The 24,658-nt window shown below is 46.1% G+C and overlaps 2 protein-coding genes and 1 pseudogene across 17 annotated transcripts in view; 2 read left to right on the top strand and 1 right to left on the bottom strand.

Annotated features, from left to right (window-relative positions):
* LOC109890428 (bromodomain adjacent to zinc finger domain protein 2B) overlaps positions 1-10,351 on the top strand; it is a 70,349-nt gene extending 59,998 nt beyond the window's left edge. For 13 of the 14 annotated variants that reach the window (XM_031824369.1, XM_031824372.1, XM_031824381.1 and 10 more), the window contains 14 exons: positions 172-426; positions 753-976; positions 2,754-2,828; positions 2,910-3,204; positions 3,332-4,318; positions 4,519-4,798; positions 5,178-5,333; positions 6,013-6,173; positions 6,417-6,745; positions 7,291-7,426; positions 7,627-7,773; positions 7,998-8,341; positions 8,545-8,688; positions 8,854-10,255. In XM_031824369.1, coding sequence (XP_031680229.1) covers positions 172-426; positions 753-976; positions 2,754-2,828; positions 2,910-3,204; positions 3,332-4,318; positions 4,519-4,798; positions 5,178-5,333; positions 6,013-6,173; positions 6,417-6,745; positions 7,291-7,426; positions 7,627-7,773; positions 7,998-8,341; positions 8,545-8,688; positions 8,854-9,010 — 3,690 coding nt within the window. In that variant the 3' untranslated portion in view covers positions 9,011-10,255. Of the gene's footprint in view, positions 1-171; positions 427-752; positions 977-2,753; positions 2,829-2,909; positions 3,205-3,331; positions 4,319-4,518; positions 4,799-5,177; positions 5,334-6,012; positions 6,174-6,416; positions 6,746-7,290; positions 7,427-7,626; positions 7,774-7,997; positions 8,342-8,544; positions 8,689-8,853 lie in introns of all 14 variants that reach the window. The other variant, XM_031824371.1, reaches the window with a different exon arrangement.
* Positions 10,352-15,298: 4,947 nt separating this feature from the next.
* On the top strand, positions 15,299-19,764 carry LOC109890427 (WD repeat, SAM and U-box domain-containing protein 1-like; annotated as a pseudogene).
* Positions 19,765-20,960: 1,196 nt separating this feature from the next.
* Positions 20,961-24,658, bottom strand: part of LOC109890426 (protein TANC1) — a 53,215-nt gene continuing 49,517 nt past the window's right edge. For all 3 annotated transcript variants that reach the window (XM_031824365.1, XM_031824366.1, XM_020482369.2), the window contains 2 exons: positions 23,665-23,765; positions 20,961-23,539 (listed from right to left, as the gene is read on the bottom strand). In XM_031824365.1, the coding sequence (XP_031680225.1) occupies positions 22,039-23,539; positions 23,665-23,765 (1,602 nt within the window). In that variant the 3' untranslated portion in view covers positions 20,961-22,038. The remainder of the gene's footprint in view (positions 23,540-23,664; positions 23,766-24,658) is intronic.

Raw genomic sequence — 24,658 nt, 5'->3', positions numbered from 1 at the left:
GAGCCATGTGATTCAGTCATTGGCATAGAAAATTCAGTCATTGGCATAGCAATATGTTAGTCACACTACTCCCCATATACTGCAGTCCGCATAGGGCACAATAGGAGTCCCAGGATGTCATTTGAGAAGTATCCTAAACATTCCTCCCTCTCTCCTTACCTTTCGTTCCAGCCTCTTCCAGAGTTTTCCAGAATCCCTGGCCTGATCTTGCCGGGGGGTGCGGTGTCTGACTGCCTGATGCTGATGCAGTTCCTACGCGGCTTTGGGAAGGTGCTGGGCTTCGATGTGGGGGTGGACGTTCCCACCCTGGGCATGCTGCAGGAGGGCCTGCTCAACGTGGGAGACAGCATGGGACACGTCCAGGACCTGCTGGTCAGACTGCTCTCCCTGGCTGTGTGTGACCCTGGACTGCCCCCTGGACACAAGGTGAGATACTGTACATGTACAGGAACATACCAAGCAGGCTCTCACATAGGTGGAATAAAAACCTACACACATTGGTCCGCTTTTCCCAGACACAGGTTAAGCCTAGTCTTAGACTAAGAAACTAAGAAGCACTTTCTATGGAGAATCTCCACTGAACATGCTTTTTAGTCTAGGACTTAATCTGTGCCTGGGAAACCAGTCCATTGTCTATGAGTCAACACTCCCCTGGAAAGTGTACATGTAACAACTCTATCACGACCCTCCTGACATCCCCTTCTAGACCAAGACCATGACTCACCCATCCTGTCTCTTTCCTCTCCCCCCAGACCAAGACCATGCTGGGGGATCATCTGACCAACGTGGGCATCAACCGGGACAATGTGTCGGAGGTGCTGCAGATGTACATGGGGGCCCATTGCGGGCAGACTGACCTGGCTGAGCTGGCCCTCAGCCTGAAGACCAAGGCCTTCCAGGCTCACACCCCCACCCAGAAGGCCTCCATACTAGGCTTCCTGGCCAATGAGCTGGCCTGCAGCAAGAGTGTCGTCAGGTAGGAGAAAATAACAGGAGATGCCAAACATTGAAATAGATAATGCTGCAGCAAGAGTGTCGTCAGGTAGGAGTAAAGAACAGGAGACGCCAAACATTGAAATAGATAATGCTGCAGCAAGAGTGTCGTCAGGTAGGAGTAAAGAACAGGAGACGCCAAACATTGAAATAGATAATGCTGCAGCAAGAGTGTCGTCAGGTAGGAGTAAAGAACAGGAGACGCCAAACATTGAAATAGATAATGCTGCAGCAAGAGCGCCGTCAGGTAGGAGTAAAGAACAGGAGACGCCAAACATTGAAATAGATAATGCTGCAGCAAGAGCGCCGTCAGGTAGGAGTAAAGAACAGGAGACGCCAAACATTGAAATAGATAATGCTGCAGCAAGAGTGCCGTCGTCAGGAGGGAAGAAAGAACAATTGAAACGAAACAATTAAAGGTCAGGTTCTATCTGCAGCTAAAGCGTTGACAGGTAGGAGGAGTGATGCTGACCTGCCAGCGTTGTACATCACACAGGCCTCATACCAGTGGAGCTGCAAGGGAATAGATTATTGGGCGTAAGGAGATCAAACATGGATTCTTGTGTTTTTACTGGCTTTACTGACAGGACATGCAGACAACATTTCACAAGCACGAGAGAACATCCTGGTAGATCAGGCATCGTTGTCCCTTCCTGTCTCATTAGGTGGAGCCAGTGTGAAAGGTTTAGTGTACAGGAGGCTCACATACTGTTGTGAGCCTACTGCCTTTTAGCTCCTTACAAATAATGACGTTCAGTTGACTTCACTCAGCTGCTAATGCTGTCGTGTTTTATTAATGCTGTGTAAGACTCTGGATAGATCAGCTAATCTGGAGTGGGATTCAATTTTGATAGAGAGAGAAGCCAATACATAAATTATTCACTAGAATGGAGGGATACTAGTGCTGCAGGCTATTCACTGTACAGAGAGAGAGAGAAAATTGTACTGTTTGTGTTAACTAGAGGTAACTGGTAAAATAAAGGAAACCCCAACAAAAAGTGTCTTAATAGGGTGCTGGGCCACCACGAACCAGAACCGCTTCAATGCACCTTGGCATAGATTCTACAAGTGTCTGGAACTCTATTGGAGGGATCTGACCATTCTTCCACTTGAAATTCCATCATTTGGTGTTTTGTTGATGGTGGTGGAAAACGCTGTCTCAGGGGCTGCTCCAGAATCAAATCAAATCTAATTTATTTATATAGCCCTTCGTACATCAGCTGATATCTCAAAGTGCTGTACAGAAACCCAGCCTAAAACCCCAAACAGCAAGCAATGCAGGTGTAGAAGCACGGTGGCTAGGAAAAACTCCCTAGAAAGGCCAATACCTAGGAAGAAACCTAGAGAGGAACCAGGCTATGTGGGGTGGCCAGTCCTCTTCTGGCTGTGCCGGGTGGAGATTCTCAGAATCTCCCATAAGTGTTCAATTAGGTTGAGATCTGGTGACTGGGACGGCCATGGCATATGGTTTACATCGTTTTCTTGCTCATCAAACCATTCAGTGACGTCTTGTGCCCTGTGGATGGGGACATCGTCATCCTATGGGGACATAGCCATGGTAGCCAAAATAATGGCATGCCCAGCATTTTTATACATAATCCTAAGCATTATAGGATGTTAATTGCTGAATTAGCACAGGAACCACACCTGTGTGGAAGCACCTGCTTTCAATATACTTTGTGTCCCTCATTTAGTCACTGTTTCCATAGTTACCTGTACGTGTGAGCTGACATATACTGTATCTTACTCTGTTTCTACAGTGAGATCGACAAGAACCTTGATCACATGACCAACATGAGGAAGGACAAGTGGCTGATCGAGGGCAAACTCAAAAAGTAAGTGGTGTGTGTGTGTGTGTGTGTGTGTGTGTGTGTGTGTGCTTCTGAAAGCTCACCTGTGTGTTTCTCTCTCTCCAGGTTGAGGACCATACATGCCAAACGGACCGGGAAGAGAGATACCAGCATGGGAGGGGAGGAGGCCCAGCCCCTGGGTACGCCCTCCTCTGGCCTCAAACGCAAGAGAAAGGCCGGAGCAGAAAGCGACGACGACGATGAAGAAGACGAAGACAGCGACGACCTGGCCGATGAAGATGACGAGGAAGAGGAGGAGGAGATGAAGAAGGGGAAGAAAGTGGAAACGTGTGACGAGGACGATGGGGACCAATCAACTAGTGTGGAGGAGCTGGAGAAACAGATAGAGAAGCTAGCCAAGGTAAGTCCTTCCTTCCGGAGATCTGAGAGTTCCATCTCTATGGAAGAACAATACTAAATAGTTAGATATTATTGATTCATTGATTTAGTTATAACTCAGGTCATGGCGTTCTTGCTTGGTTTCACAGCAACAGCACCAGGTGAGGAGGAAGTTGTTTGAGGCGTCCCACTCCCTGCGCTCCATGATGTACGGCCAGGACCGGTACCGCCGGCGCTACTGGGTTCTGCCCCACTGCGGAGGGGTCTTCATCGAGGCCATGGAGAGCGGAGAAGCTGCAGGGGAGCTGGAGAACGAGAGGGAGAGGAGGAGGGCGGCAGCAGGGGAGGTGCACATCAAGGAGGAGCCGCAGGAGGAGGAGGTGCAGAAGAAGAAACCTGGGGGCGTCGGCGGGGAGGAGAGGAGCGTCTACACCCCCGTGGGGTCAGAGGAAGGGAAGGAGGAGAAGAAAGGTTCTCCCAATCTTTTCCTCTTGCAGTCAGCCTCTCTCTCCAAACTGACCACGCTCCTCCACGTCGCTAAGGAAGTTGCCAAGGCAACCCGCGAAGCCGAGGCAGACCCCCATCCCAAATACAACGGCAGCCCCATTCCACTCTCTGTTACCACGACAACAATAACAACACCACCATCCTATCCCGCCCACAACGCCTCTCTACCCGCCTTACCTACAAGCCCCTGTGCGTCGACGGCACCCAACCTGCCATGCGAGGAGGCCAAACCCGGCTACCCCTCCTCCACCTCGTCTCCCTCCTCGTTCTCCTCCCTCCTGAGCCCCCCACCCCAGCTTTTCAGCCCTATGAAGACCTCCACCCTAATCCCTAACCCTCCACAGCTCCAGTACCTCCCCAGTGACCAGCTCCTCAGGGTCCTGACAGAGAGGAGCGGTCACTGGTTCACCCTGCTCCCCCGCTCTCCCTGTGACGAGACCTCCCTCACCACCTCTCCCTCCCCAGGGCCCGGCCCTCTCCAGTCCTCCCCGCTGCCCACCTCCAGCCTCACGCGGCCCAGGTCTCCCTCGGCCTCCCCCGCCCTGCCTCTCACCCCCTCGGCAGCGTCGGCCTCAGCCAGCCCCCACCATCCAGCTGGCTTCATCAACTACCCTCTGTCAGCCCTGCAGGTGAGTACGCTGCCAGGACAGACCCCTTGTCCTAATGATTTATACTGGTAGTAGAAGCTGATAATGGAAAATCCTATGAATAAATGTAACATCAGAAGAATGTAGGTTCTGTTTGAAGCTATAGCCCTAAGTGTAGTGATACACATTAGTTTTTCTAATCATGATATTGAAGTGTCTGTGTATGTATCTCTCCCCTCTAGGGTAAGGCTGGCGGGTCGTTGCTGGGTCTCTCAGCGTTTTGCGGTGGCTGGCCCAGTGGAATGCTGAGCCCCAGCCAGCTGCCCTTCTGCAGCAGCCCCCTACCAGGCCACTCAGGCCTCAGCTCCGTGGAGGGCAGTGCCAACGTGGCGCCCAGCGTCTCCAACAAGAGCGAGTCGCCTGTTCCTCCCGGCGAGAAGCTCTCGTCCACGATGCCCTCTCCTGCCATGATGGAGGTGCCCAAGCACTCGGATCACCCCACACCACGGCACATCCCCGAGGGTGAGCGTGTGTGTATGAGCGCTTGTGTGGGATGAGTCATATATTTATTCAGTTAACCTTTATTCATTCACTGAGTCATAAGAATGAATCATTTATTTTGTTCCACTGGGTGGAAGAAAGGAATATCTTGAGGAGAGAGAACAGCACTGGAGTGTGTTCTGTATCAGAATACTGTAGATCTATTTCAAGTGGGCATTATATTGTCTTCAGTTCTTTTTCTGAAAAATTTCTATATGTTTATTTATTTATGTGTGTGTGTGTGTGTGTGTGTGTGTGTGTGTGTGTGTGTGTGTGTGTGTGTGTGTGTGTGTGTGTGTGTGTGTGTGTGTGTGTGTGTGTGTGTGTGTGTGTGTGTGTGTGTGTGTGTGTGTGTGCTCAGAGATGCTGTCAGGTTGGTGGCGGGTGTCAGACATTGAGGAGCTGCGCTCCCTGGTGGAGTCCCTCCACAGCCGGGGAGTCAGAGAGAAGGTCCTGCACCGACAGGTGCACAAATACATGGAGCTCATCCCACAGGTCTGCACCAAGCACCGAGACGGTGAGTACTAATTCAGACACGAACACAGGCGGTAGGTCACTCAGTTGGTTGGCTGGTAGGTCCCTCACTTACCCAATCTTTAGCAATCCGCATAGCCTTTACAGAGTAGATTTAGCCAACAGATCCCGATGAATAAAGTAGCTTCGATTTTGTGTCAGTGAAACTGAGCAGCACTCCGACTGGCAAGCCCAGACTTTCACAAAGACTTTTGCGTTGGAGTCTGATTGAGCACTGTGTTATGACAGCCCCGAGTAGTTCTACCCCTACTGAGCACACTCCAAGCACCTGCGCTTCACAATGAGTTGACATTTGGTACATGACGCATGACTGACTGCTCAATATGAGTCTGACATCAAAGCCAGATTTGTTAACGTTCACATGGTTTCTGATTGAACAGCTCTTTGTGTCTGGATATTGAATTCTTAATCTGTGTGTGTGTGTGTGTGTGTGTGTGTGTGCGTGGTGTGTGTGTGTGTGTGTGGTGTGTGCGTGTACGTGCGTGTGTGGTAAGAGTGTGTGTGGTAAGAGTGTGTGAGGTTTTGTTGTTGCGTTGGGGAGGGAGTATCGAGCGACAAAAGCAAGGCCGTGGGTGTTGGGTCTGATGTGCGAATAATATGTATGCGGCGTCTATGGAGTGTATGACTGGTCTCTAATGCCGTCCCGCCTCCCCAATCTGCAGCGGCCATGATAGAGCTGTGTGAGCTGGAGGAGAGCCAGGTGAGTGTCGAGTCAGTGCGGGGGTGGTGTGTGGAGGAGCAGGCCATGGAGATGGACATCGCTGTGCTGCAGCAGGTGGAGGAGCTGGAGAGGAAGGTCACCACCGCCAGCCTGCAGGTGAAGGTAAACAACAACAACGACATCAACAAATGAGAAGCTTCCTTTTATTATAGCTCTCATCCTTATCCATTGGAGAAAATATAGGCCTCTGTTTGAAAGTAGTGAATAGTAGCGGGGGCCACTCGCTAACCTTTTCAAGTCTAAATGTTAACCAAGATCTAGTGACAGTGGCCAGGGAATAGGTTGTTATTTAAGACCGTAGGAGTTTGAACCTAAAGACTGCATTACCCAACGTTCTCTGCACAGGGCTGGATGTACCCCGAGCCCCAATCAGAGAGGGAGGACCTGGTCTACCACGAGCACAAGCCCCTCCCCAAACACCAACCAGCGGCGGGCGGCGCTGGCGACAAAGACCAACCGGAGGACAAGGCGGACCACAAAGCGGGCGGCGTGGTGCGTCACGCGGACAACCCTCTGGACATAGCGGTGACGCGGCTGGCGGACCTGGAGAGGAACATCGAGAGGAGGTACCTGAGGAGCCCCTTAGGTACCACCATTCAGATCAGGCTGGATAATGTGGGGGCGATCGGTACCGTCACTGTCCCCGCTCCCTCCAGTAGTGCTGACAGGGAAGGGTAGGTCATCCACTCAGCATTCAACACTTCTGTGTGCTTTTTCTGTGTCATTTTTCAAAAACACATCTACCTATGCTGTCCTCTTTTGGCTTTCGCCTCTTTTGTATTGTGTATTTTATGGTCGTCTCCTGGTTTGCGGTTGACTCACAGTGTTTTTCCCCGCTGACTTATTCTGTCCGTCTGCATGGTGTTATGCGTCAGTAATCATCCACCTCGCTCCCCCCCCTACCATTATTTTCCCTCCTCTCCCGGCATATGCATAGGTGTCACTCCTCCCTGGCAGTGTGTGTATCTGTACCCATATATCCCTGCTGCCTGCCTGCCTGCCCCCCACCCCACTCACTCTCATGCCTGTGTCTGTCTGCACAGCCACAGTTTCAGCTAGTTGTGGTGACAGTGGCTGTGTGGCTGTGTATGGGCAAGTGTTTGTGTTGGAAAGCGAATGATTGAGCGTGTGTACCTGCCTGCATGCGTCCGTGTTTTCCGACTTTCCGTTTCCTGTTTGTATGCGTCCATCCCTCTGACATCTGCGTTGCCTTCCACAGGGGCGAGGAGGAGGTGGCCCATGGGATGAAGGTGTGGAGGAAGGCCCTGGGCGACGTCCGCAGTGCCGCCCAGCTGGCCATGTGTCTCCAGCAGCTCCAGAAGTCCATCGCCTGGGAGAGGTCCATCATGAAAGTGGTAAAAGCTCAACGACTGTAGCTGGCTGGCATGGAATTTCAATATGTTAGGGAAGTGAATACTGTGTGTCATTGGAGAGCATTTGAATCCCAAGGCCATTTCAAGTCCCTTAGGGAATGGATTCCAATGTAAATCTTGGTAAATGTTGATTCGTAATCCATCCCTTGGGTTTGAGGTGACACTGTGTTGCCTGCTTTCAGTACTGTCAGATCTGCAGGAAGGGTGACAACGAGGACCTGCTACTGCTGTGTGACGGCTGTGACAAAGGCTGCCACACGTACTGTCACAAACCCAAGATCACCACCATCCCCGAGGGGGACTGGTACTGCCCCGCCTGCATATCCAAGGTGACCCAAACTGTCCAGGCCACTATTCAACATTTACATATCCTACCTTACTGTAGAAGTGTGTCAGCCATGCATATCAGGCATGTACATTATTTCAAGGTACATCATGTAACTGTCATTTTCATATCATATATTATTTCAAAGTAGGTCATTCAACAACACTGTGTACAAGTGCCATTGCTTTGTAAGTACATCTGCATGAATCTTTGTCCTCCTCCCCTCAGGCAAGTGGCCCGTCTCCCAAGAACAAGAAGCTGCCCAGCAAACCGGTGGCGGGTGGAGGCGGGAAGAAACCCACCGCTGCCGAGGCCAAGCGGAACGGGAAGCAGGCCGGCAACAGTAACGGTAACGTGGAGGTGTCAGAGGACGACTCGGCAAGCGCCAGCGGCACCCCGAAAAAAGGAGGAGGAGCGAAAGAGCCCCCCAGCAGGAAGAGGAAAGGAGAGGAGAGCCCCGCCCTGTCCCAGGCCCCACCCACACCCCAGTCACCCAGTCAGGAGAGCCCTGTGGTGTGTGTGAAGAGAGCCAAGACAGCCAGAGACAACAACAGAGACCTGGGTTTGTGCAGGTACTGTACTACAAAATTAAACCTTTGAGTCATTTTCTAAGCACAAGTATCAGCACTTTAATCAGTGAGTTGCTGATGGAAATGTAGATGCGGGTTGTAAATGTATTTGCCTGGGGCATTGCGTTCAGCCTCTTTTAAATAATTGAAGGTTCCAATGTACTGTTAACATTCCCTTTGTGACGTGTGTGTGTTCTCTTCTGCAGGGTGCTCCTGGCTGAGTTGGAGCGTCACCAGGATGCCTGGCCCTTCCTCAACCCCGTCAACACCAAGGGGATCCCTGGCTACAGGAAGGTCATCAAGAAGCCCATGGACTTCGCCACCATCAGAGAGAAGCTCGTCAGCAGCCAGTGAGTTCACTATTAATATGACACTGTTACTATCCACTCCCTAGTAGTCACACTATGACTAACCCAGAGTTTTTTTGCTGATCTAGTCACGTAACCAGGAAAAGATAACATAACAATCGAGTGTTTTACTAATTTACTCGAAATGATCTGTTCCTCTCGTTTCAGGTATCAGAATCTGGAGACTTTCATTATTGACGTCAACCTGGTTTTTGATAACTGTGAAAAGTTTAATGAAGACAATTCAGACATCGGGCGAGCGGGACACAACATGAGGAAGTTCTTTGATAAGAGATGGACAGAGCTTCTCAATCAAATAAACTAATCCATCAATTTGGGTGTTGTTTTACCGATCATCATCACTGTCTCGAACCAGACCTCAAGTAAAGTTCTATTTGACATTTCATAGCAGAGGCACCACGTTTTGGGAACGACAAGATGATGATGCTGGTCCGTCTGTACCTTTGGGACGAACCCGGGGCAGTTCAAGTGAAATGTCAACAGACAGACTTGTAACGCTGGTGTTGCTACAGTACAACAGGGATCCAAACACCCAAAGAGTCCCACACAATGTCAACCGGGTGTCTTAGTGCAATACCTTTTCCTGTTCAAGATCATTGCACTGAATCCTCATCCTGCTCAACCACCCAAGATGCATCTGTGGTAGAATCCTTTCCACTACTTGTAAATAGACGTTTTATTTTTTATTTAATCGTATTATAGTGAATGTATTTAATTTTTTAATAATTATTTATGAATCAATAAATAAAATAAAAAAGGTCCACATCATTTTCTATGAAAAGGAAGAATCAGCTCAACTGCTTTGAATCGAAAGGAATGTCTATCTTTGTGTTTGACTTTTATTCAATTTTTTTCCCAAATATGAAACAAAGCCAAGAAAAAAAATTGCTGTTTACACTGTTCTATGCTTTTGGGCATCAGAGGACTGTAATCATTACGTTAAAACTGTACCACTGCATTTAATTACAAAAATTGCAGAAAAACAGTCAGACAATGGTGATACATGTGTATATACTGTTTATTAATGTCAATATTCAAGTCTTGTTTGGAACGAATTGTTTAAAATATCAGATATTGTTTATGCCTTAGAATGATTGTAGCATTCTATTCTATTTTAGTGAAAGTGATAAAAAAAAAACATTATAAATATTGTTTGTACAATATATACATATCCTTTGCAAACACTGTGGTATCCTTAATCTTGGTAGTGCCTACCCTTCCAACAGGGGCGTAGGGGATCTAATTTTTTTGGTTTTTCCATTTTTATGATGACATTATTTTTATATAATTTAAATCCAACATGGCCTCCAAAGTCTGACAGTGACACAGTAATCATTCCTCTCCATACAGAAAGAGAAAAACAAATGACGTTTAAGTATTTTTTGGGTCTTTTTTTCCATGAAACATTTCCCCATATCTGCCTTGCCACAGTACAGAGGACGTAAGGCCATTTGTAACCACTGTGTTTGAATCTTGCTGTGTGTCGTGGCCTAATGGAGGCAGCTAGAGTTTTTTGTACCCAAGTCAGAGTACTTGAAGTTACTTTATTTAAGATATTGTGGAAAAAAAGTATCATTCTTTTTGTAGGAGCTTTATTTTTCACTAGTGTGTGGCACGGACCTATTAAAGTATGTTTTTCAACCTAGTTTCACTCTGGGTGTGTTATTTTACCTCTTCTACCTAGCCTGTGTCATGAGTCATGCAATTTTAATTTGGATGATGTGAGTGGGGAAGAGAATACCATTTTAGTTTTGCAATGCTTTTGGGTAGCACATGAATGTAGTACCTATTCAATTTAGGGCCTATTTTGGTTGTTTTTCAACCTAGTTTCACTCTGGGTGTGTTATTTTCCCTCTTCTACCTACCCTGTGTCATGAGTCATGCAATTTTAATTTGGATGATTTGAGTGGGGAGGAGAATACCTTTGTAGTTTTGCTATGCTTTTGGGTTGCACATTAATGTAGTACCTATTCAATTTAGGGCCTATTTTGCCCCCTCTAATCACCTACTTCTACTAGCCCTTTTGTTCACACAAATATAAAATAATTTGATACATCTAGCCTATGAGTATATGTTAATGCCTAATAGGGTTTAGATTAGAATCTAGACTTTGGAGATCGAGTCATTTTTAGATCTGTCAAAACATGAAAGGGTAGCCTACAAGGAGAACTTTCAGTTTGCTGTCATTGTGAATGGGTTTAATGCTGTCTGGACATGATTGATGGGTGGTCCTCCAGATTAAAAAAAAAAAAATGATAACGCATTTCCTGCATTTTAAAGGCCCAATGTAATCATTTTTATCTCAATATCAAATCATTTCTGGGGAACAATTAAGTAACTTACTGTAATAGCTTTCCATGAAAATGGTCAAAAAGAAACTACAATTATTTTTAAGCAATCAATGGTAGTGACAGGGGAATGTGAACATCAAACCAAATATAGAGTTGATTTCAGGTTATTTTGGTCACGGGCCTTGTGCCCTCACCCTTCCATTGATTTTTAGCTAGTGATGGCTAAAGTTAGCTACGTTTGTAGTGGCTGTTTAAAGACAACCGAACCATGGATTACAATTTCTCCTGCCCATAGACTACTTACAGGGTGAGGAACCATGTAACAACAAGTGAAAAAAATCATACACTACTCCTTTAAGTTAGTAACCTTGGACAAGACTTTGTATGAGGCAACTTTATGTACAAGTACACCCCCTGGACAGGATGCTATTCTGTTCCAGGGCCTTCCCTCCAATCCATCTCCTTAATGCTGAGTGCCAAGTAGAGAGGCATCAGGTCCCAAGACCTTTAGAGTCTTTTTTTTGGACTTGACCAGGGATCGAACCCCCAACCTTCCAATCTCACTAACAAAAATGACAAATTGAATAAAATCGATCTATCCATTTGTATAACTACATTTTTTTATGGCCAAAAGGACATTCTTTGATAGACAATAACTTTCGTATTTTCATGAGTGTCTGAGTTTAGGTCACTGGAACCTTAATTGTGGAGCACTGGCTCGTGGTAATGAATTCAGTGGAATAAGTTGAATGGTATAAAATACATCAAACACATGGTTTCCATGTGCTTGATGCCATTCCATTTGCTCCGTCCTCCCCTCAGTAGCCTCCAGTGGTTTAGGTCCATAACTGGCCTCTATCTGCTTACACTGCTTTCAAGGCAAGGCAACATGGTTTCTTTCTGCGTTTCTCTAACTTTTTTTGTGCCAGGGACATGGCCTTCCTCCGGAGAGTGCTTGGGTAAAACATGATTAATAACCACCTCTAATTCAAAATACCTATTTTTGTATGTGTTTTCTCTATAACTAGGCCTATGAGGCCTATGTTAACACATATAATTGTTTTAAGATAGTAATAACATGGACCATTAAGCTATTCAATTCGCTATTGGACACCTGGGGGCCCCCAACACTTAGGGCTCCCGAGTGCCGCAGGGGTCTAGGCACTGCATCTCAGTGCAAGAGGTGTCTATACAGTCCCTGGTTCAAATCCAGGCTGTGTATCACACCTGGCTGCGATTGGGGGTCTGATAGAGCGGTGCACAATTGGCCCAGGCTTCATTTTTTTGGGGGGGGGGGGCAAAATAGCCCTCTGGAATATTATATTCACTTATATGCCGACGATGCCTATGTTTTTCCAAAATATCAACATTTATCATCGATGAAGAGGTTTGTTTGGAACCTCTCTGTACTGGCTCTGACATTTCCGACTTGTTAACTGGTTGTAGTTATACACATGCCCGTTCAACCAATTAGCAAGTCGGAAATTTCAGAGTTACGACTAGACTAGCACGTGAATGCGGCTATGGGGACTTGGGTGACTGGAGTCTTTGACCATTTTTAGGGCCTTCCTCTGACACCGTCAATAGAAAGAAATAGTAATGGAATATTTTTGTAGGCACTAACTCAGCCATTGATTCGTTGGACAAAGCCTATGAGAAAATTAATAGAGCTTTTATATGGTTTTTGGATAAACTATCTCATGTGCTTTGTTCTATGAGATCATTTTAAGCATTTATGCAAACAAAAAAATTACAACGCACATAAAAGGCTTCATAATTCATAAAGTTCACATTAACTGACTGATATTATCTCATAGAACAAAATGTATAAGATCCCCCCTAAGCCTGTGTTAACCTCAGACCATATTTTCATATTTTTCTTGAGTGGCAGCAAATCTGCACAATTAGCTGATTCCCTCTCCATTCACCCACTCCTTTCGACACACCTACTCGCCACATGGTGCGTTCAAGATAAATGGGAACTCGGATAAAAACGAGGTCAAATCATTGCGTCAGTGATCTTAAGGTTGGTTAGTCGAAGCTCTCGAAAGAGGCCTCTCGGCAGAGGCCCGAGTTCCCAACTTGGAATTCTGGGGATGACCGTTCAAAACTACTTTTCCAAATCAGAGCTCGTTTTGTCACGAGTTCCCAGTTGTCTTGAACGCACTGAAGTTTGGGGGAAGGCCATCATGGTCAGCTGACCATATGACAGCGTGCATGACCAGGAAGTAAACAATGAACATAGACTCACAAAGAGGTAAGAAAATAAACACACATCCCACTTTAGTTAGAATATAAAATAATACTGGCTTTGTATTTACATGCATTTGTTATAATACAAACTAAACAACAGGAGCATATAGTGATGCTGTTGCGCGAACAGCTAGACTAGCTAAAGGGTTAGTTAACTAGCTAGCCAGCAGATCCGACACCTTATGCTTGCTTATAGCTAAAGCTGCACTACAGGGTCGGACAGGCCGTTTGCATGAAGGTGCGCTATACTTAAATCACTCCGCCATTTCTGGTTGCTAAAATGTCGAAGAGTTCGCCAAATTCCAATTTATGGGTCATAAAAAGCAAGTATAGTGTAGATAATCATTTTACCATCTAAACTGTTGTGAAATATATTTTCAATAAACAAAAAATATTGTATTTTCAGCTGTTTAAATCTGGTGTACAATACCGAAAGTAAAAAAAAACGAAACTTAAGAACGGGAAGCACAGAAATAGTGCACAGAGAACAGCTCTACTGCTTATTAGACTTGCTTTCAATGAGAATGATAGATCTATAACTCACATTACTATGTGAATTTGGTTGGCTCGCCCCAAAAGTGACATATTGCAGCTTTAAATTAAGACACAGTGGATATGGCTCGGAAAACACATCTAATTCCAAGGATAAGTTGTACTTCGAATACTCCCAAATGTTACACAGAGAAGATTGAAAGACTGCTAGTTTTTGAAAAACTGCCCTTTTTATAAAACAAACTACTGATTTTCAACACCCAAAAGACTTGCCTGCAATGTCGTGTGTAATTGTGGGCTAGTCTTTGGGTGCTGAAACTAGTTTCACTAGGTGCGCAACGTAATTTGTGGAGTTCAGTTTTATTGGCTACATGTTAACTAGCAGTAGCCACAGCAGCCATTATGGAATGGCACATTGTGCTGAACAACAAAGGAGCTGATTGGCTGACACTGCCATTCCAAAATGGCTGATGTGACAACTGCTATTTAGCATGAGGACAAAAAGTGCAGATTTCTGGAAAAACTAGCAGTCGTTCATTCTTGTCAGTGTAACAGTTGGGATAATGGGACAATTGATTCAAAGCTCTCAAAGCTTCAAATCAAGTTCTTTCTCATCCCTGAGTTGAGGTAAGTTTTCTGAGCCATATCACACGCCAGCTCTGGGAAGCCTGTCCGACCCTGTAGTGCAGCTGTAAGCAAGCGTAAGGTGCTGGGTCTGCTCGCTACAAACTACCCACTGTGCACAGACCTGAGTTCAACGTATAGTTTTGATTGACATTTGGTTGAGTTGTCAACCAATGTGAAATCAACAAAACCTTTCACCATATCATTGGATTTAAATACAAAAATCCCTTACTTTGATGACTTTTTGCAAATCCAATTAGTTTTCCACGTTGATTCAACGTCATCACAGTTTTTTGGGGGGCTTGAAATGACGTGGAAACAATTGATTCAAACCGTTTTTTCCCCAGTGGGTAGTAAGTAGCCTATTTGCTAAAATTCATGTGATTGCAACCTCTCTGCTCTGGCAACTTCAGATGGTTTCCAGGTGTGGCAAGCTGTTTGGATAACAACGAGTCTAGCTAGCTATCTTGTAATCATTGTAATGTCACACAGTTAATAGTTCTATTCTATTGTCAAAGGGATTCATCAAGACCAACTCAAATGGCGTCCCTGATCTGCCCCCTGCAAGACCATCGACGATGTCAACTGGTGCGCCTTCTCCCCGACACTGCTGCCCACCTGTTCAGCTGACAAAACCTTACGAATTTACAACACCCAAGATTTTTCCCGAAGTCCCATAATCCCCACTCTCTGGCCACGGCTATGGCGTCCACTGTTGTTGCTTCAGCGCCTGTGGTCAGTATTTAGCCTCGTGTTCAACAGTTGTGTGGTCAATGGACACCGGTGAGATAGAGGCAGTGCTGGAGCATCCGGGTAGGAACCCTGTCAGGGTTTGCGCCTTCTCGCCCCGACTCTTCACACCTGGTTTTGGAGGTGTCTGATGGCACTTTAGGGCTTTGGGGTTTCCCTACGAAAACTTTGCACAGGTGAACTTGATGGATTGATATCGTTTATCTCCATGTTATCGAAGCATAAATAGACCTGCAGGTGTTGCCTATATCAAGTGAGGCTTTGCTGGCCTCTGCAGACTGATGTTATGTATTGTCTCTTGCAGAGTGTTCTTAAATGAGTATTTGTCAACAGTGAATGACACCACTGTGGTGGCCTGCTCCTTCAACCCCTGTGGCCAGATGTTTGTCACTGAATCTACGTATGGGGACCTCAGGCTGTGGGACCTGGACATGAACCAGCTCCATGCAGAGAAGAACAATCACGACTTGGGGGTCACCTGCTACTGCTTTGGCCCCAAGATCCTCAGTGGTGGTGATGATGATGATATTTTCCTCCCTCTATCTTTGAGTTTGGCCTGTTCCCAGATCTGTTTGTACAAACATGACAATGATCGTAGGTGTTGTCTATACAGCACAACATTTTGATCTGGGACCAAGCTATCTTGGAGTCTCCATATATGGGAGTTTGTTGAGATAGGTGTTTGATTAATTTGTTCCCGTCTCTCAGGTGGCGGTGGGGTAGAGTTCCGCCCGGCCTCCTGTGGACAAGGCCGCACGCTGAAGGTATGGACCGTCTCTAGGTCCAACACAGGCAGTACGTTGACCACACGCTATGGTTATGCAAATGTCCTGTTTAACATCGAACTGTGTGCATATGTTGATGTGGTGGATGTGTGTTCACAATGAATGATCTGAGGGTGTCGTCCATCCGTTCCCCTCTGGCCCGTAGGCTGTAAGATGCAGCTGCTGCACATCCTGACCGGCCGGTCTGCCCCGGTGCTCTCCTGTGCTTTCTCTGCAGACGAACAGCTGCTTGTGTCTGGGTAAGTCCCCCCGTAGGTGATCTAAGGCAAAGCGCTCTCACAGTTTGTCAAGATAAAGTTGTACATTTACTCCAACTGGCCACAAGGGGGAGAAGTGTGTTGCTTTTTTACCATGGCCTTTTCTGTTGCAGCTCAGTGGACAAAACAGTCACATGATGCTGTAAGACACTCGAGCTCTTTTCATTACCGTAGATGTCATTTCAGTTTAATTCCCCGTGTTAATGTTCCACACAGAAACCCATGAACACCGCCCATCTGAACTTGTGTTGTTGCTTTTTCAGAGCCAGGGGGCTTTGCTCGACACATTGAACCAACACGAGAGGTAATCTTCCTTCTTACCCTTGGGGACATCTTTGCATCTCAACGACCTTCTTCGAATAGCATACTTTTAAAAAAATGTACCTTTCCGTCCTCCCTCCCATGATCCTTTGCTGTAGGTACGTGACGCCGTGCGCCTTCGCTCCCAGCGCACCCCTGATCGCCACGGTTTCTATGGACAAGACTGTCAATATATGGAGAGTAGAGGACGGACGCAGTGGCCATGGTGGGTAACACACACACAGACAGATGGACAGAAGTCTAAGATAGGTGTATTGACAAGCTGCCAGTGTTATTGGCATTAAGAATGGCATTAGCATTCTGAGTCACGGTGTGGGGTTCCTACGTACTGTTTCACTATTTTCTCATGTAAACAAAGATCCTGTTGACTTAATGGTGATGACAGCCTGGTGATTATGTGCTGTTTTTGCATAAGCTCTTCTTTATTGACTATGGCTTAATTATGTTTTTTTATTCTGCCAATCACCATCCCTCTCTCTGCATTGTTCATGGGGGGGGAAAGGCTAATCTTTACCTGGTGAGTCATACATTTTCTCCCTCATCTGCACCACTCACTTCCCATCTGCTCATTGAAAGCAGTGAGGGATGGAGGGTCTCTGTGAAACCTAGGAGTCCCACTGCTATCAAAGAGGGCTTTATTGAGCACCCAGGTGATAATGCCTTCTGCTAATATGGCTGAGTCTTTCATAGCCTGTTGTGTTTCCAGGCAACTTTTTCCTTGAACCACTGCCTGGCGAGAACTGAACTCCTTTTCTATTTTCACGTGTATTCACTGTATTAGTGTACACAGTGTACAAAACATTAAGAACACCTTCCTAATATTGAGTTGCATCCCCCCCCCGTTTGCCCTCAGAACAGCCTCAATTCATCAGGGATTCATCAGTTTATGATATGGAAAGAGCAGGTGTTCATAATGTTTCGTACACCCGGTAGTTGTATAGGCTCACAATGCTTTCTTCCCCTCCTCCTCTCACCTGACACCTTTCCAAGAACCTATACACAGCTCTTTCTAAGAGAGGCTGGTCAATAAAAGGCTTGCAATTCAATGACTGTAAATACATTCATGTTCATCGTTTTAGTTGACAATGGTATTTTTTCAAAAATGTTATGCGGAGTCTTACTGTGCTCTATGTAATGTACTACATTTTTCACATCTTGTTATCCAGTTGAAACTGCAACATTCTCATGTGGAAGTGGGGAAAGTGACTAAAAAGCACTATAGAAACGTTTGATGGATTACACATTAACTATAGTAACAGCATGTCATTGAGAGATACTAATGTGCGGTCACTTCCTGTTTTCCGACCAATCAGGCAGAAAGTTGCCGGGTCACTGCAGACTTCTGGTCAGTGATTGGTCAGAGGAGGAGGGGCTGGAGACGCTGGTGGAGAACTTCAAGGCAAACAACATAGATGAAGCTGAGCTCGTCAGACCAAGGAGACACTGGCCTCAGAACTCAACATAGGTGGGGACGGCACATCACGCCATCGACTAGACACATTATCATAATAACATGCATTATCATGCAGCTAAAGGTGCATTATCATATTCTACACATTATCTACTTGTCACTCTGGTATCTGAGATCAACATTTTGTACAGTAGCTGGAAACAGAGCGTCATCACATACTCAGACTGGAATATTGTTTTAAGTAGGGGGAGGGACAAATTAAAAACAAGGTGGACATTGAGGAATGAATGTTAATGAGATTTCCTCAGGATTACATACATTTGAACTGTACAGCATTAGATTAGGGCATGTGTATTCTGCTTTAAGATTTCTGCCCCATTACATAACACAATTACTCATCCCAAAATACATATCATGTAACATAGAAAATGGTACACACCGAATACCATTTCTGTCTGAAACAATTCCAAAATCCATCTGAAAATGTGACTTACAGATTTAGGTGGATCTGTATATCTTCTCTTTTAAATACAGATCTTTCACCCTAGTGAGGAAAGCCAGTTTTCCCAACTTTTTCTCTGTGAGGGTGTCGGTCTGTTGTTGGTCTCTCATGCCAATAGCAACCATGGTAACCAAACAGCCGTGTTCTCTAAAAGAGATGAATCTCTTAGTAGACATGGGTGTCTCTCTACTGTCTCTGAGAGTGAGAGATGGCACCATGCCAGGCTGTTGTCTTCCTGATGGAGGGCTCTTTTTTTGTGTGTGTCTAACACACACACTGACCTCACTTTACTGTAGTCTCCATGGTGACCAGGAAATGGGTCATGTACGCAGTGTGTTCAAGCCAGGATATCACGTCCACAAATGATGCAAGCTCCGTTGGCCAATGTACCATTTTCCCTTAACTCTGCCTGGTTGTTTCCTGTTGGTGTACTGTAGAGTCTGTGGGGCTGCACAGTATGGTCCTGAGGAAGGTGGGGGAGCTGAAGAGGGGGGGTGTGTGTACCGGTGTTCCTGATGAGTTCCTCTGTCCAATCACCAGAGAGCTGATGAGGGACCCTGTTATCGCTGCAGGTGGGACACGCCCCCACGGCAATCTGTCTGTCTGGTTGTGCCTTTTTTAGATATCTATTGCTATGCTACAACATTTTTTGTAATACAGTGGCGTGTTTTTAAAGGATGCAAAACAAACTATCCATCTTGTCTACTTTTTCTTCTGAACAGATGGGTTCTCCTATGAGAGGGAAGCGATTTGAGAGCCGGATCACAACCAAGAATCGTTCCAGCCACATGACCAACCTGCCCTTACGGACACCACATCTGACCCCAAACCGAACCCTGAAGATGGCTATTGGACGCTGGAGGACCAGCCAGTGAGAAAGAGGGATGCAAGCGCGTCTCTACATTCCTTTTCAATCCAAAGATGGTCTATACCTCAGTTAACTTCTGACCAAAAGTAGGCTCATAGTACATAAAGCTATAAATGATGTTTTCAGGTTGACCACACAGAGCTTCGATTCAACCCCTCACTGTGTCTGCACTCACACATATCTGTTGGGATGAAACTATTTTTATAATGTAAATATTTATAGCTGAGACATTCTAATATATATATATATATATATTCTCAAACTCATGCATGTTGACCATGTTCTACTCTGCTGCTTTAGCTCAAACCATTTCATTGATGATGACAGTGCATTCGGAAAGTATTCAGACCCCTTGACCTTTTCCACATTTTATGTTACAGCCTTATTCTTTAAATTAAATGTTTTTTCCCCCTCCTCAATCTACACACAATACCCCATAATGACAAGCAAAAACAGGTTAGACATTTTTCAAATGTATAAGAAAATAAAAACCTATCACATTTACAAGTATTCAGACCTTTTTACTTTTGTTGAAGTACCTTTGGCAGAAATTACAGTCTCGAGTCTTCTTGGGTATGAAACTACAAGCTTTGCACACCTGTATTTGTGGAGTTTCTGACATTCTTCTCTGCAGATCCTCTTCGCCCCAGTCTGAGGTCCTGAGTGCTCTGGAGCAGGATTTCATCAATAATCTCTCTGTACTTTGCTCTGTTCAACTCTCCCTCGATCCTGACTAGTCTTCCAGTCCCTGCTGCTGAAAAACATCCCCACAGCATGATGCTGCCACCACCATGCGTCACAGTAGGGATGGTGCCAGGTTTCCTCAAGATGTGACGCTTGGCATTTAAGCCAAAGAGTTCAGTCTTGCTTTCATCAGACCAAAGAATCTTGTTTCTTATGGTCTGAGTCTTTAGATGCCTTTTGGCAAACTCCAAGTGGGCTGTCATGTGCCTTTTACTGAGGAGTGGTTTCCGTTTAGACACTACCATAAAGTCCTGATAGGTGGAATGCTGCAGAGATAGTTGTCCTTCTGGAAGGTTCTCTGACCTCCACAGAGGAACTCTGGAGCTCTGTCAGAGTGACCATTTAAGTTCTTGGTCACCTCCCTGACCAAGGCCCTTCTTTCGATTGCTTCGTTTGGCCTTGAGGCCAGCTCTAGGAAGCGCCTTGGTGGTTCCAAACTTCCATTTAAGAATGGAGGCCACTATGTTCTTGGGGACCTTCAATGCTGCAGAAATGTTTTGGTACTCTTCTCCAGATCTGTGCCTCCTTTGACCTCATGGCTTGGTTTTTGCTCTGACATGCACGGTCAACTGTGGGACCTTTATATAGTCAGGTGTGTGCCTTTCCAAATCATGTCCAATCAATTTACCACAGGTGGACTTCAATCAAGTTGTAGAAACATCTCAAGGATGATCAATGGAAACAGGATGCACCAGATCTCAATTTCTAATTGAGTCTAATAGCAAAGGGTCTGAATACTTATGTAAATGAATTGTTTCAGCTTATTTGTGACGAATTTGCAAACATTTCAAAAACATTTTTTGTTGCTTTGTCATTATGGGTATTGTGTGTAGATTATTATTTGAAATCCTCAATAAATTTTAGAATAAGGTTGTAATGTAACAATGTGGAAAAAGTTGCGGGGTCTGAATACTTTCCAAATGCACTGTAGGCATTTTGAAGGGATACTGGTGTCGACAACAGAAGTGTTCAATCTATGGCTGAAGTTATATAACAAGGGATAGAAGGTGTCGGTACACACACAATTTTACACATGGGTGTTTGAAATGAGGGGAAGGGAGATGACATTTCGAAAGGGAAGACTGTTGTCATTGTAGTTTTCCAAAGAGATTTTATTTCCCCATGATTATGGTGGTAGTGCTTGAGCATAGTCTGTATCATGTGTCGCATAGCTCACAAATCAAAGATGGCAACAATGTACATGTAGAATATCTGCATCTCACCAATAATACCCTTACAAGCTATTCTGTACCTTTACTGTAAACTGTTAATGTTGTGCACACAAACTAAATAAATCCCATCGACTTTTCAAATATTTCTCTAGCTGTGCAAAAATAACTATATCAAATATATTGTTCTTACAACTGACCAAGCCGTCGGCACAGTAAATACATGAACATAGACCGCAACAACAAGCAGTGACAACAACGTCCGTAGGATTATATGTACACTTAGTTAAATATGATTATTTATAAAATGTACAAAGGTATAGAAACCCTCCATGCATTGTGAAGCACTTTGCATCGAGGGCTCTGGTATACTGACAAAGGCGATCACCACTTATATAATCTATAAATAGAACACGTACAAATCTAGTGTATAAACATCCCTATTCGATATGCGTGCCGATCATTAGCCAATCGTTTAATCAAATGGCTTTTCGTCCATTAGCATCCGAAACCCTTTACTGTTGTTCTTTACAAACTACATCATAGTTACGTTGTTATAATGGCCCATAGTAGGATGCTGTGCTACTGTTCAGCTAGTGGGCTGGTACTATATGGTGTTTCCCAGGTGTGATTACGTGCACTGTGTTGTTGGCTTACTGGTGTTGCTCTAGGCATGCTTACGCAAAAAGCACAAAAGCCTCAAATGCTGCTTAAGTCTAAACGCAGCGCATCACATACACTGTCACTTTACAAGAGTCCGATTTAAGGAAAGAAACTTTGAAACCCTTCCCTTGCCACCGTTTCTCTGGAATACAGAGAAATGTATTATGGTGTCTGGGTTTGTGCTTGAATGAGCATGGCAGGTTCAGACGTTGGATTCTATAAAGGAGCGTTTAGGTTTGATGGGTAGGATGGCTGGGTTATCTCTGGTGAACCCTGCCTGCCGGTGGTTCCCGTCGGGGAACTGGGAGGAGTGATGTAGGCCTGCAGCTGGACCTGGTCTTGGCTCCCTGTGGTAGAACCTGTCTCCAAACTCCCGGGCCTTGGCCTGAGCCTGTTGGGCCAGGTGCTGGGCCTGAGCCTGTTGGGCTAGGTGCTGGGTTTGAGCCTGGGCCCCATTGAGCACCTGGAGGGGAGCCTGGCTCTGCAGTGGCTCAGCGTAGGAGGACCTCCGCTTGAACTCATTATTCAATCCCTGGATGTTGTCCGTAGGGGCCATGCTGTGTCTCTGGTTCTCTAGACCTTCAGGGGAAAGTGGCTGGGAGTGAGGCTGACCTTGCCAGCCCAGTCCAGGTGGGGGTTGCCCCTGGACACGCACTGCCTTGTCCTTCACCCCCATGAATGGCCGAGGCTTGAGCTCTGGTTTAGCCGGTTTGGGGCGAGGCACGTCAGGCCCCTGAGTAGCCTGGGTCCTGCTGCTGTCTGACAGGGTCCCGCTAGAGGCTAGGCTACTGCTAGAGCTGGAGGCCTTCATACTGCCTGTCTGACCACCAGAACGCAGACCGGGGCCAGCCGACCCCCCAGAACCCTCCCTCCTTACCTCCTTACCAACCCCAGGGGTGAGGGACCCAGCCTGCCCGTCCAACGTGGTGCCGGGGTGGGCTGAGAGCCTTTCTGTTCCCCTAGCCAGGCTGGAGGAGTGGCTCTGGAAGGGCTGGACAGATGAGGAGGAGGAGGAGAGGTGGTGGTGGTTGACAGGGGTGAGCCCCGAGTGGTGGTCTGTGGAAGAGGAGGGCAGAGGGCTGATGTCGATGCCCAGGCCAGGGCTGGGTCTCAGGGAGGTGGAGATGTGTCTGCCTGGCAGGGGGCTGGAGGGGCCACACAGAGACATAGGCCTGCCCCCTGGTCTGCCCCCTACCTGCAGGGAGTTACAGTGCTGCTGCTGCTTGGTCTTCATGCTTTGGTTCTGTCTAGGACCCTGCAGGACAGGGCCCTGCTTGTCCAGAGACAGGTTGGTCTGTGTGGACCCATCCAGAGGGGAACCAGGCCTGGGGTCCAGGGGAGCTAAGCCCACTGAGCCTGGTACTGGTGGGAGAGCCCTGTTGGGTCCATAGGGGTTCTTGGGCCTGTTGGGTCCATATGGGTTCTGTGAGGGCTCTTCCTCTCCCCCTATCTCTTCATAATCATCATCTAGTTCATCCTGGCTCTGTGTATCACAACTCCTCTCAGTGTCCTGGCTTCTCTCTGTGATGTCCTCGGGAGTCTGACTGTGTGCTGCTTGTTGGCCCTGTGGTGTGTTGGGGGACTGCTGCTGCTGTTGTTGTTGACACTCGTCCTCCACACGCGTCAGCAGCCGATGGATCTCCCGGTTGGTGGGGCAGAGCCGAGACGCCTCGTGGAGGTCGGCTAGCGCCGCTGCATACTGCCTGGATGGACACATGAGGCGAACATAGTGAGAGGTGAGTGTGTCTTGTCCTTAGACAAAACTGTACCCGTCCCATTCTAGTCCCCCCTTGTTATCAGTATAAAGGGAGAACTGGTGTGTACTAACCTGCTGCTCCTCTTGGCTCGTGCTCTGGTGTAGAACGCCTCATAAGACTTGGGTTTCAGTTCCAGGGCTTTGGTGGCAAACTCCTCCGCTATACCAAAATCCTGTCGGGGGGAAAAAGAGGACAGGAACTCAACAGTTCATTCTGAATGTTTACTGTTAAATTCAGTCTACCCTGAATTTCTCAAGGAGAAGCCAAAACCAACGCCTTGAGGTCATTAGCCAGGGTAATGTGTTTGTGAGCGTTAATGAGTGCAGTGTGAATCCAGCGGTAGTCCACACAGCGCCACACTTTGCAATTACTGTAAGTGACTGGAATGAGGAATTCAGAGTTGTTTAACTGGAGAATTATTCATCTGTGTGCAGCTCAGAGTAGAGCAGCTTTATCTCCCAGTGTCTTAATGGATTCTCCAGACGGGTGCTCGTAGCTTCTCTCCAAACCGTTAAAAAAAGAAAACGATTGACTCTTAAAGGTACAATGCAGCTGTTTTTATCTCAATATAAAAAAAACTAAAATAGCTTCTTAGCAAAGAAACATTTTTCAAGCAATCATTTTGCTAGGACTGTCTGGGAGTGGTCTGAGTGTGGAGGGGAAAACTGAAAACTAGCTGTTATTGGCAGAGAGCTTTGGAACTCTCTTATTGATTTATTAAATCATTTAACACCTGGTGATGTCTTTTCCAACAGCTCTTACAATAAAAGGGCATTATCATCATTGTCACAATTTCACAGTATTATTGCAACCTCACAGTGTGGAAATATATACACTACCGTTCAAAAGTTTGGGGTCACTTAGAAATGTCCTTGTTGTCCATGAAAACATACATGAAATTAGATGCAAAATTAATAGGAAATATAGTCAAGATTTTGACAAGGTTATTGAATAATGATTTTTTATTGTAAATAATAATTGTGTCCTTCAAACTTTTGCATTCTTGAGTTGAGTTTATTTTTATTTTTACAGGGACAGTGCACATTAATCAACATTTCAGTAAAA

This window comes from Oncorhynchus kisutch, linkage group LG5 (assembly GCF_002021735.2).
Source record: "Oncorhynchus kisutch isolate 150728-3 linkage group LG5, Okis_V2, whole genome shotgun sequence".
Lineage (NCBI taxonomy): Eukaryota > Metazoa > Chordata > Actinopteri > Salmoniformes > Salmonidae > Oncorhynchus > Oncorhynchus kisutch.
This window is presented reverse-complemented; position numbering and strand designations above follow the sequence as displayed.